General features: G+C 34.3%; 1 protein-coding gene across 1 annotated transcript; it reads right to left on the bottom strand.

The window, feature by feature from the left end:
- Window positions 1-456: 456 nt before the first annotated feature.
- Window positions 457-1848, bottom strand: LOC131006084 (phosphoenolpyruvate carboxylase kinase 2-like). Its single transcript, XM_057933227.1, has 2 exons — window positions 1011-1848; window positions 457-891 (listed from the first exon to the last, which is right to left on the bottom strand). The coding sequence occupies exons 1-2, from the start codon at window positions 1786-1788 to the stop codon at window positions 836-838; spliced, it is 834 nt and encodes a 277-aa protein (XP_057789210.1). The 5' UTR covers window positions 1789-1848; the 3' UTR covers window positions 457-835.
- Window positions 1849-13326: the final 11478 nt, after the last annotated feature.

Genomic DNA, 13326 nt, shown 5'->3' with positions numbered 1-13326 from the left:
GCAATAATTGTAGCCTGTAGATTGGCCCTTTTGTTTCCGAAGAGAATCTTTTCTCTCACTCTTTAAAATTTCATGAAAAATATGAAATTGTTTATTTTGAGAACTGATTGCAAATCCAGTGATATGTCTTGTAATTTATCAAGCCCAGTATCAAATGCAAAATTGGTGGAGAAATATACTCCACTATGAAAAAGCTAAGGACAGAGATATGAAGATGAAAATCAAGATTCCAAACTATGAATAAGAAACAAGAAAGAAAAGCATGAGAGTATCAAATAAATATGAACTCGTTTATTTTGAGAACTGATTGTAAATCTATTGATATGTTATCAAGCCCAGTATCAAATGCAAAATTGGTGGAGAAATATACTCCACTATGAAAAAGCTAAGGACAGAGATATAAAGATGAAAATCAAGATTCCAAACTTTGAATAAGAAACAAGAAAAGCATGAGAGTATCAAACAAAGTTTCTCCTTCATTTCTTCAGACCTCATATTACAAAAAACAACACAAAAGGCATGGAAAAGAGAAGATACTCAACACCTAAATCAGATTTAGATGCAAACTTTATTCATATTTTACCATATTTTTTCTCAAATCTATCACCACAGAGGAAAATGATGCAAGGCCACAGATCCAAAACAGGGCTCTGCCATTTTCCTCTACAAAAAAGGGTGAAGGATTCATCTACTACGCCGTATAACATACAGTAGAACTTATACATTATTCCTCTGTCTCTCCCTCCGACCACCGCCGCAGGGCTAGCCGCCGCCGCCTTTATGTACAGCTCGGTGATCAGATCTTATCTATTAGTCCAGCAACAGGAGAAACGATTTAGCTTAAATCCGCCATGGATGACATCTCTCCACCGTTTATGATCCATGGATGCCCTGAAATTAGACATCAAAATGAAGTTAGCCTCAAAATTACTGAACTGATAATAGCTGATGGATTCCTGATTCCTCTATTGCGAGATCTAATATATGGAATGTACAGAGAGAATACTCACTGAGGACTTGCTCTGCGGAGAGCCTTCTAGAAGCATCTCTACAGATCATCTTCCTCAATAGATCCTTGGCCTCCGGCGACACCGAGCGGAAAATCTTAGACGGAAACCTCAAATTACCGCGCAGCACCGCCTCAAACGTCTCCGCCGGTCCATCGCCGTAGAACGGCGGCACGCCGGCGAGCATTATGTACAAAATCACGCCGGCGCTCCACACATCCACCTTCTCATCGTAATCCCTCCCCATCAGCACCTCCGGCGCCACGTAGTACGGCGTTCCAACCACCCCGTTCATCTCGGAAACATCGAACAGCTCCGCCGATCCGAAATCGGCGAGCTTGAGCCTTCCTCTGGAGTCGAACAGGATGTTGTCCGGCTTGATATCCCTATGCGCAACCCCCATCCGGTGGCAGTACGCGATCGCCGCCATCAATTGCTTCAGAATCGCGGCGGCGTCGGGCTCCGAGAAGCGATTGCCGGAGGAGATGCGGTCGAACAGATCGCCGCCGTCGCAGAGATCGGTGACGAGGTGGACGTGGTCGTCGTCCTCGTAGACGTCGTGGAGGCGGAGGATGTTAGGGCAGCCGGATAGGAGGTGCAGAATCTTCGGTTCGGCGTCGAGGCAGCGGCGGTCGGTTTCGTCGGATAGAGAGTGCTTGTAGATGGATTTGCAGGCGAAGGAATCGTCGGCGGCCGTGGAGAAACAGCGGTAGACGACGCCGAATCGGCCGCGGCCGAGCTCTTCGCAGAGTTGGTAGTTTTGTTTGAGGCTCTCGCACATGATATTTTCGCAGTCAAGTTGTTGTGTTTCGTCGGCTTCCAAAGGTTTTGGGTTTATTTATAGAGAGAGAGAAGCAGAGAGTATTTTCGTTTTTGAAAAGGAATATTCCAATACGGAATCGCAACGCGCGAGGTGTGAGAGAGAGTAATTCTAGGGTTAATTGTCTAATTTTGATTTTTGACATTAAATTATTTTTGCAATAGAATTAAAAAATTATACTCCCTCCGTCCCCAAAATAAGTTCCTCTTTGGGGACGGCACGGGTTTTAAGGAAAAGTGATAAAGTGTATTGATAGTGGAGAAAAATATGTAATAATTAGTATTGAGAGTGGTGAAAATGTGAAAAAGTGTTATAATTAGTATTGAGAGTGGTGAAAAAGTGAAAAGTAAGAATAAATAAAGTATTATTAGTGGTGGGGTAGTTGTCCAAAAATAGAAAGAAAGAAAGAGGAACTTATTTGGGGGACGTCCCAAAAAGGAAAAAGAGGAACTTATTTCAGGGACGGAGGGAGTAGTTATTTGCTAACAATTAATTTGTAACTTTTTATTCATAATTACTTATTAATGTTGGGGTATATGTTTTTTAAGTTTTAATGTTTATTCATAATTACTTATTCTAGTGGTAAAACTGAGGCATCCAAAAACTCTCATTTGTGAGAGGTCTTGCGTTCGATCCCGCTTGGCGGCGATGTTTTCCCACTTTAAGGTAATGATGTATTATTGTTTGTTTGATTGTTTGTTGGTCCCACACGCAGGGCGTTCTCGGCTCGCCTGCGTGCGGTGATGTTTTTCCACCGTTGTAAGGTGTTGAGGTCTCGTCTGCATACGGATTGCATTAATGATTGTCTTCGGATACCTCTTGTAATTTGTAACTTCCAAGAAAAAAATCAACTAATGGTACATATTTTTTGTAAGTGTGCATTAGAGGAAACAAATTAATAAAGTTTAAACTTACTTACCATTTGAAAACTGTCAATGTAATTCTAGTGAGGGAAAAGTGGGTGGAAATGGAATTAATGCGAAAACTTTTTAATTTCCCACTTAACATTTTAACATATTATTAGTTTTGTCATATTGTATTGCATATTTTGTTCATTAACAATATTTGGATATAATAATTCAGAATATCTACTCCCTCCGTCCCGCGAAGCATGACACGTTTGAGTTCGGCACGGGAATTAAGGAATTGTAGATTAGTGTTTTAAGTGTGTAATTAATAAAGTATAAAATTGATAAAGTAGGAGAGAGAAGGTAATAAAAGTGATAAAGTAGGTGAGAGAATATAATAAAGGTGATAAAGTAGGAGAGAGAATGTAATAATTATTGACAAAAAAGGAAACGTGTCATGCTTCGTGGGACAACCCAAAATGAAAAGTGTGTCATGCTTCGCGGGACGGAGGGAGTATAATATATTAAAATTATATTTAATTAACACTTGAAATTTGTAAAATCACATTATTTAAAAAATGAGGATCCACCGTTTACGAAAATTCAAATTTTCTTTTTGGGCGTTTGACGAGAACATTCACAGTTATACTGCTCCTAACTATTTTATTTTATTTTATTTTTTGAGAGAGAAATTCCTAACTAAATATTAGTGCGAGATAATTTTGCCTTGTGAGGAAAAGTCTAATACTTGCGTCAATTTTGATTTTATTTCATTTTACATTCATACCAATATTTGATTTTAAGAAATAATGTTATAGGAAACAGAAAACGGAAAGGAATAGGGATAAAAAAAAAATGTATGCAAATAAAAATATCAGGTTTTAAAGCTATTTTTTATTTTGAATATATTATGCATAAATAGTGACATTTTTATTCTTAATTTGCAAAATTGCTACCAATAATTTGAAATCGATTTAAAATTGATTTCAAACAATTAAAGATTCACGTTTTATCATCCACTATTAATCTAATAAAATTCCCTATTTTTGGTTTATGGAGAATTATTCCAAGCGGTCCAAATATTCTGACATCATAAAAAAAAACATGCATGTTATTTTTGAATATTAGCTAGTCACGTTATAAATTCGTTAATCTTATTTTCTATATAGCTCGTGTATTTTATTGTTATTATTAATTAACAGTTCAAAGTATTTTTATTAGTTTTTCAGATAATTCATCTCTTTTATTGTAACTGTCAATAATTTGGAATATTTTATTTAAACAAACAGTAATTTAAGACATAAATTATAACTTTTCCAATATAAAAATATTATTTCCCTTGATTATTTAAGTGACTTCAAACTAGACAACAAGCACCACTTACACCCCCACAATAAAATATTTTCTCCTATAATAAAATAACAAAACCGAGCAATCCGATTTATATTTATATTTATATTTATATTTATATTTATCTTATAATAAAACACCCAAATTATTTTAACGTATCAATAATCACCACATATGTACACGTATAAATGGTGAAGTGACACGAGAGCTTATATGTCATCGATCAATAATAAATTATTGAACTCTTTCTTCAAAAATGAGATGCGAAAAAAAAAATATTATTTAACTTGCATGATTGATTTCGTAAACCAATTAGGTTGGATACACTGGATTCATAATATATTACAAATTTGCATTTAAAATTGTACAATTGTACCTAGTCACAAAAATTAACGATAAAAACGACATATGGTGAAATATTAATAAATTAAAGATGATTGGTACCAAAATAAAATAAGAAAAAATCGAGAATGTAGTGAGGGGTGGTGGACTGGTGGGCGTGTGAAGTGGCGTATGCAATAACTCAATAAATGGAAGTGGCCAATTGGTTTAATTTCACCATCTTTTGGACTTTTTCTAATCAACCTCTACTCAAATTTGTACTCCACCATATATAAGAGTTTAATTGATAAATAATTAAATCACAATTTTATTATAATGTAATTTGGATACCATCTTCAAAAAGTTTCAATAATGACTATTTTTTAATTCTAGAATTTCAACATTTTCAAAATTTCACCATTGAAATGACGTCGTATCATCGACATACGTATATATTACTTGTAAAAATAATTCATATTATGTTAAAAAAGAGACAAAATTTGCTAAGATAAACTGGAATATGTAAAACATCAATTGGTCAAATTTGTGCAAAGAATTGAACTTCATGAAAAGCTAATAAATAAATAATTTTTATTTTTAAAGTTTGGTTGAATCTAGACATAGTACTCCCTAGTCCCTTCATCTCATATATATATAGGGGGCGGTTATTCAATAAACCACCCTTATTTTAAGAATTACGAACCAGCAAAAAAGCATGAATTTTATGTATAACACGCATGAATAAACTGTATAAAGGTATGAATTGCGAAAAATGATTTTTTGCTACATTTGGGATTCGAACTCAGGACCATGAATTTATCCAACAAAATGATGAATCAACCGTAGATCTTGATGATCTAAGGGCTGAAAATGGTTCCTAGTTTATATTTTAAGAAGCGTTCTTATTTTAAGTAAAATGTATAAGAAAAATCGTTAGAAATGAAAATATATAAGTAAACTTTCTAATATGCCCACATTTATTAGTATTTAAAAATGTATTAAAGTTGGAATAAATTAAATAATTAAATATGGATATATATAATAATAAATGAGTAAAAAAATATTATTCATTTTTATTGAAATAAGTCTATATAAATGGAATATCTGAAAAAGAAAAACAAGCCTATATATACGGGTCGGAGGGAGTATTTATTAGGGAGGTTTTATCTATATTTTGTTGTTTTTAGGTTCTAATGCAATTGAAGTCAACGCATAATTGTTATTTGACGGACTAAGCAAAGGTTAACCACATAAAAAAAAAATTCACATACATACAATTTAACTCGTTAATTACATCAATGTATTAGTGAGGTTTGATATTTTGGACATAACAATTTAATTAGGGGGTTTTTTTCCCTTCCAAATTTACATATTTTCCCATTAATGTAACATTATAATAATGCACACATCATGAGTTTCGACAAATTTAACTAGACAAATTCATCACAAATGATGAATATTTTTCTAGGTGATCAAAAGGATTGAGCAAGTTGCGATTGATCGTAATGCAAGTTATATTATTTGACCATAAGCATACAATAATGTCATTTTTGTATTATAAACTGCAGATGCAATTCTATTATTGACCTTAAAAATAATTAATTTATTCAACGGTCAATCTCTATTATATGCCGCCAGTTTAAGCCCAAATACAAATAAGATGTTATTAATATATACATAAACTTAATATGTTATGACAAAATTTTAGATAAATTAAAATAATAAATAGATGGACAAACTGTATTTGATGGTCCACAGTCCACTTTCTTGGTCTTGGTATAATAATTAATTTGATTTGATGATCATAAAATGCACGTTGTAATAAGCTTAAGACTTGTTTAAATGTTTGATTTGATGGAATATTGCTACATAAATTAAACTATTCTTAACTTTTTATTGGCCACTCTCGTTTTGATAGTTATGTTTGGGTGACTATTTATGTAAATTTCCAAAATAATTGTAATCTAAATATTTATATCATCTATTATGATCTATTTCTAATTTCTAAAAAAGTGTATGTGGTGATCTAATAAAATATCTAAATTTCATCTAAATTTTTTTTTGTATAAAATATAGTAGTATTTAATTACATATTTTGGAATAGTAAAAATAAAAATTGGCTACTAAAATAAAAAAAAATAATTAAAAATTGATCACATTTACCATTTTACCCTTTACATAAAAAACTTAAAAGTTATCCACGAATTCAATACAAAGTCGAATTCACAATTAACACTAATTTTAAAGTTTGATTTCACAACTATAAATAGTGGTGGTTGTAAATTAAAAGTTTAAAACTCAAATTCACGAATACAATTATTTATAGTCGCAAATTCAAATTCACGACTACCACTATTTCTAACTGTGAATTCAAACTTTAAAACTTGAATTCACAACTAGCTAGAATTGGTTGTGAATTCGAACTTTAAAACTTGAATTCACAACTAATTATACTAGCCATTCAATTGTGAATCCATCAAATTGATTGTGAATTTTTATTTTAAAACTCGAATTCACAACCAACACTAATGTTTCGGTTGTGAATTCCTCGAGCTGGATGCGAATTATAGTTTTGGTTGTGAATTCATAGATCTGATTGTGAATTCAAAAACATAAAGTTGTGAATTCATAAATCTGACTGTGAATTCAATAACATTAACAATTTTCAATCCCCGGCCACAAAAAGTCACCCAATAGGAGAGAGTGAGAGAGAGAAGGGGGGGAGAGAGAGAGCGAGCACTAATACAACGTGTTCCACAAGATCAACAAGATCATCATCTCTCTTTTCATTATCACCAGACAATTCAACTCGCTCGTGCTCCTCGTCATCGAGGACTACAATTCAACTTGCTATTTTTCTAGCTATGATCTTCAAGTTTGTATATCTTATAGTTGATGTTAGCTAATAGTTGGGTTTCCCATTACATAGGATGTCGAAAAGCACAAAGAGATGTTGATCTTGGTCCAGCCTATGCCCTCAACCGGTGAGCAGAGTTCCAGGAAATGGATGGATTAGCGACGGCGATGAGATTATTTAATTGACCCCAAGTCGTAGTAGCCTAGTAGATGGTCGTGCTGCATGTAGAAAATCTAAGTAGGTTAGGTAGCTAGTATTTGCACAACTAATAGATCATTGAGATGATGTAGTATTAAGCTTTTATCATATCTATTTGATATTACTTAGAGGCTTTTTTGGCTAAACTTATGAGTTCTTATTACTCGTTAACAATCATATGAAAAAGAAGCACTTTATTTGCTCTCACCCTAAGATATTTGTCATGTCTTTTGTTTTGTCTTGGGAACTAGAGAAGCAGCTTATACACTTTCTTAACTGTGTTGCCTGATTTTATTTATGTCTTGTCCTAGGAACTTGAGGAGTAGCTTATTAACTTTTTTAACTACTCCCTCCGTCCCACGAATCTTGACAAGTTTGGATTCGGCACGGGAATTAAGGAGTTGTAGATTAGTGTTTTAAGTGTGTAGTTAATAAAGTAGGAGAGAGAATAATAAAAGTGATAAAGTATGAGAGAGAGAGTAATAAAAGTGATAAAGTAGGAGAGATAAGATAATAATTATTACCCAAAATGAAAACATGTCAAGATTCGTGGGACGGCCCAAAAAGGAAAGCGTGTCAAGATTTGTGGGACAGAGGGAGTATGCTTTTTGGTTTTATAAGTCTTATCTTGGTAACTTGAGAAGCAGCTTATTCACAAGTGCAAATGTTCAAATTTACTTGTTGAGAAATTATAGGTGGTGTTTGGTCTCAATTTCCATAATAATTTATAACCATTTACATTTTTTTATTTTTTCTTTAAAGAGTCTTGCAACTCATTTTCATTGAACTCACTATAAATGTATTATGGTGTAGCCCATTTTATCACTTTTATCATCAATTGTCAATCATTTATAATGTAGCCATAAATTCAAAATGGTTATGTAAATGTTGCATCTTGCTGAATTCGTTTCAAGATTGTGCCTCCAACTTTATTTATCAATCTAAAGTAGCAACTGATAATCCAATTGTATAAACAAAGTTCCTCCACTATAATTTATTACTCACCCCAACCAATTACAGCACATAGACACTATGTAGACTATTTTGGCCTCTTTTTTTACGCATACTTTACAGAGTTTTATAAAATAAACGAACTTTATTAGTTGTTTAATTTTGACTCCGATGAGTTACACGGACATTGTAGGCCATGTCAATGCCACATAGACGACATGTAAATAATTTTGGCCAAAATTCATTTTTCACGCATACTTCGAATAGTTGTTCAATTTTGACTCCGATGAATCACATAGACGCCATGTAGACAATTTTGACCAAAATCAATTTTTGACGCATAGTTTGAAAAGTTTAATAAAATAAACAACCATGCATGTGTCACATAAATGCCATGAGTTACATAGACGCCATGTAGACCATGTAAAATGATATAAATGGAAACAAGAACTCTACAAAGTGAACAGTATGTAATATCCCATGCGATTTATATAAGCTTACTGTCTTAAACAAGTTAAAAGTTTCATTGACTGAAAAGCGACATAACACTGCGAAAAAAATACGCTTTCTCTAATTAATTCAATATAACATGAAATAAAGATATAACATGGAAAGACCCCTTGATCAACCAAATCAGGGTCGTCTCTTATTCTCCACGATCCAAAGGACACGAGCTTCCCATTCAAGTTGAACTAAGGGCTGACATTTCTTAAGCACCCAACCTTCTCTTCACACGCGAAAACAGACGAGTGCGCCGAATGAGGGCCACGCTGGTACCTCAAATGATCATACTCGATCCACGTTAATCCGTCGTCCAACAGCCACGACGCCTTCTAATTAATCATCCTCTGCCCGACCGACCGGACATTCTACGCATAATCTTGCCATAGGGTCATTTGGGCCATTTCGATCAAAATAGTCAGATTTGTTAATGGGGACGACGCGTCCGACGACGTGCGCGGAGTTGATTACTAACGTTGGATTAATACAGAGTCTGATTCCAACTCCGATGTCGTTGTTGGAGACACGAAGGTCCTAATTGAAGCTATCTTTCCATATAAAAAAGTCCAGAGCTCTCTCACACGGGCATTGAGATCCGGGAACGAATAGGGTTCAGTTTGGCTGCCCGTCGAGTGGCGAAGAGTGGAGTGTCGACGCGTGGAGATAGAGGCGCATTGGGCCATTAGATGAGATGCCGCATAATAAAGTCATAAACTTGCAACCGTTATCGGGAGAATGTTCTGAAGCAAAATATTCTGCAATCCAATGGACACGACCATTGAAATACGCGGGTCGGGTGTCCGTCTCGAATCGAAACATGAACGAGAAGGGCTTAATAGCCCTCCACACACCTTCCCCGATGGTGTATACATGGGAACTTTGTGTTGATGCTGTGTAATCTCTAACCTCTTCATAGATGACGACTATCTTGAAGGGTTGCAAGTCGCAACACTTACCAAAGCCAAATTGAATCCTTTACTAGTGCATATTCCAAATCTCTCTTTCGTAGGAACCCAAGTAGTTTTTCCGGACTCTTGAAGAAATCTTATTTTTCTACACTCCAGCAGATAAGCTTCAGGCATAGGTATCTTTACATATTTATCGCTCAGTGGGTTCCATACCCAGAATCCCCTCTCTATCCCTATGTCTGGTCCTTCATTTGAACATAGTATATCAAATCCGAGTATGGTTTTGGGCCATTTGAAGTGGGAGGGAGGGAGAAATTAATTATAAATATATATAATTAAGTTTTTGAATGTTAAAAGTTTGATGAAACTTACGGCAAGAAACAAAATTAGATTTGGTGTAGTATTCTTTGGCAATTTATGTGGGCTAACAACATTTTGTTTAATCCTGATTGAGACAGACCATCGGCCTTCAAAATTATCGTCATAAACCAGGCTATCATACTATAGTTATATGACGCGTCAGTGGCCATTTTGGCCACTTTTGTATTATAAACTATTCGACCATTTTAAATTTTTGATTCATTTGATTTAAGATTTTGAAATGTTTAATAAAATAAGTGAACTTTATTAGTCGTTCGATTTTGACTATAATGAGTCACAGATACGCCATGTAGACCATGTAGAAACTGAAGGTCCTGTTTATGCTGATCTTTTAACCTTTTAACATACATTTTCCTCCTAAATTATGGATATGCAGAATGTACGTATCATATCATGAACACAACATATTTTAACTTTTCCCATGTGATTAGTTTTTTCGACTTTCAACAAGTTTCTGCTGACGAGATCATCCATGATTAATCAATCCATGAATACATATATATATATATATTTGTTTGAACTTTCACACTGAAATGGTGAATCATTTTTGTGTGCAGGTGTTTACACCACGGAAATAGATTTGAGCAATGAAAGGTTACCGTTTCCGGCAATGTCGACGCCGCCATGCTCATCAAGAAGCTTAAGAGAACAAGTATTTCTTAAATCTATTTGCAGCTAGAAGAGGGAAGGAAAATAAAAATAATAAAAGATGCCACTGTGAGTAATTTGCAATCCACATTGAAATGTCAGTCATCCAGTTATATTTTTTATATTTTCACTTACTGCAGTAGTGAAGATGTGCAGTAAGTGAAGTTCACTACTGCAGTAAGTGAATATATTTGTTCATCTGAGCTCCACATTGAAATGTCGGTCATCCAGCTATATCTTCACTTACTGCAGTAGTGAAGATATTTGTTCATCTGCAGTAGTGGAGATATTTGTTCATCTGAGCTCCACAGTTGTAACAAAATCCATATCCACACCTAACAATAAACCATCAATGGCATCACCTAATAAAAATCAATTAAACATTATTATTATACTCCATTATCTTTCACAAATATTTACATTTTCCTAAAATATATAGCAACCTTCACATAATAAACCATTTCCCTAACAAATGGCATCACCTAAAAAATTTCTACATTTTACTGGTTCATGGCGGTAATTTTTAAGGCAGATATTTTATAACACAAATGTGGCCAATAATAAGAATTGCAATAAGAAAACTGGCTTTCCATCAATAGGCTCGAACTTGGCCTCGCCCTTCTCTCTACCCTCCCTTGTGGACTTTTATTTTAAACACAGTTCCATCGGCCTTCAAAATTACCGCCATGAACCGGTCTATCATACTATTGTCATATGACGCGTCAGTGGCCAATGTGGCCACTTTTGTATTGTAAACTATTCCACCATTTTAAATTTGTGATTCGTTTGATTTAAGATTTTGAAAAGTTTAATAAAATAAGCAAACTTTATTAGTCGTTCGATTTTGACTATGATGAGTCACAAATACGCCATGTAGACCATGTAGAAACTGAAGGTCCTGTTTCTGCTGATCTTTTAACTTTTTAACATAAATTTTCCTCCTAAATTATGAATATGCAGAATGTACGTATCATATCATGAACACAACATATTTTAACTTTTTCCATAGGATTAGTTTTTTCGGCTTTCAACAAGTTTCTGCTGACGAAATCATGCATGATTAATCAATCCATGAATACATATATATATATATATATATATATATATATATTTGTTTGAACTTTCACACTGAAATGGTGAATCATTTTTGTGTGCACGGAAATAGATTTCGAGCAATGAAAGGTTACCGTTTCCGGCAATGTCGACGCCGCCATGCTCATCAAGAAGCTTAAGAGAACAAGTATTTCTTGAATCTATTTGCAGCTAGAAGAGGGAAGGAAAATAAAAATAATAAAAGATGCCACCGTGAGTAATTTGCAATCCACATTGAAATGTCAGTCATCCAGTTATATCTTCACTTACTGCAGTAGTGAAAATATGTTGTAAGTGAAGATATTTGTTCATCTGAGCTCCACATTGAAATGTCGGTCATCTAGCTATATCTTCACTTACTGCAGTAGTGAAGATATTTGTTCATCTGAGCTTCGCCGTTGTAACAAAATCCATATCCACACCTAACAATAAACCATCAATGGCATCACCTAACAAAAACCAAGTAAACATTAACATTCTACTCCATTATCTTTCACAAATATTTCCATTTTCCTAAAATATATAGCCACCTTCATATAATAAACCATTTTCCTAACAAATGGCATCATCTAACAAATTTCTACATTTTACTGGTTCATGGCGGTAATTTTTAAGGCAGATATTTTATAACACAAATGTGGCCAATAATACGAATTGCAATAAGAAATCTGGCTTTCCATCAATAGGCTCGAACTTGGCCTCGCCCTTCTCTCTACCCTTCCTTGTGGACTTTTATTTTAAACATAGTTCCATCGGCCTTCAAAATTACCGCCATGAACCGGTCTATCATACTATTGTCATATGACGCGTCAGTGGCCAATGTGGCCACTTTTGTATTGTAAACTATTCCACCATTTTAAATTTGTGATTCATTTGATTTAAGATTTTGAAAAGTTTAATAAAATAAGCGAACTTTATTAGTCGTTCGATTTTGACTATGATGAGTCACAGATACGCCATGTAGACCATGTAGAAACTAAAGGTCCTGTTTCTGCTGATCTTTTAACTTTTTAACATAAATTTTTCTCCTAAATTATGGATATGCAGAATGTACGTATCATATCATGAACACAACATATTTTAACTTTTCCCATGTGATTAGTTTTTTCGACTTTCAACAAGTTTCTGCTGATGAGATCATCCATGATTAATCAATGCATGAATACATATATATCCACACGGACCACACCTAACAATAAACCATCAATGACACCACTTAACAAAAACCAAGTAAACATTAACATTCTGCTACTATTATCTTTAGCACAGCTTCTCGGCAGTCTCAGTACTGCTAGTAGTCGCAATAGAAGAATAATTGGGAATGGAGATGAGGTGATGGTAATAAACCTACGGGCATGAGAATATTAGTAGTCGCAATAGAAGAATAATTGGGAATGGAGATGAGGTGATGGTAATAAACCTACGGGCATGAGAATATTGCCTT

Source organism: Salvia miltiorrhiza, chromosome 1 (genome assembly GCF_028751815.1).
Source record: "Salvia miltiorrhiza cultivar Shanhuang (shh) chromosome 1, IMPLAD_Smil_shh, whole genome shotgun sequence".
Taxonomy (NCBI): Eukaryota; Viridiplantae; Streptophyta; class Magnoliopsida; order Lamiales; family Lamiaceae; genus Salvia; species Salvia miltiorrhiza.
The sequence above is the reverse complement of the archived record's forward strand: the minus strand, read 5'-3'. Positions and strand labels throughout refer to the sequence as shown.

Excerpts from the sequence above, each read along its gene's own strand:
- LOC131006084 (XM_057933227.1), bottom strand. The coding sequence starts at position 1,788 with ATGTGCGAGAGCCTCAAACAAAACTACCAACTCTGCGAAGAGCTCGGC. Across the intron at positions 892-1,010 it reads CTCCGCAGAGCAAGTCCTCA|GGCATCCATGGATCATAAAC; the intron begins GTGAGTATTCTC and ends GTCTAATTTCAG.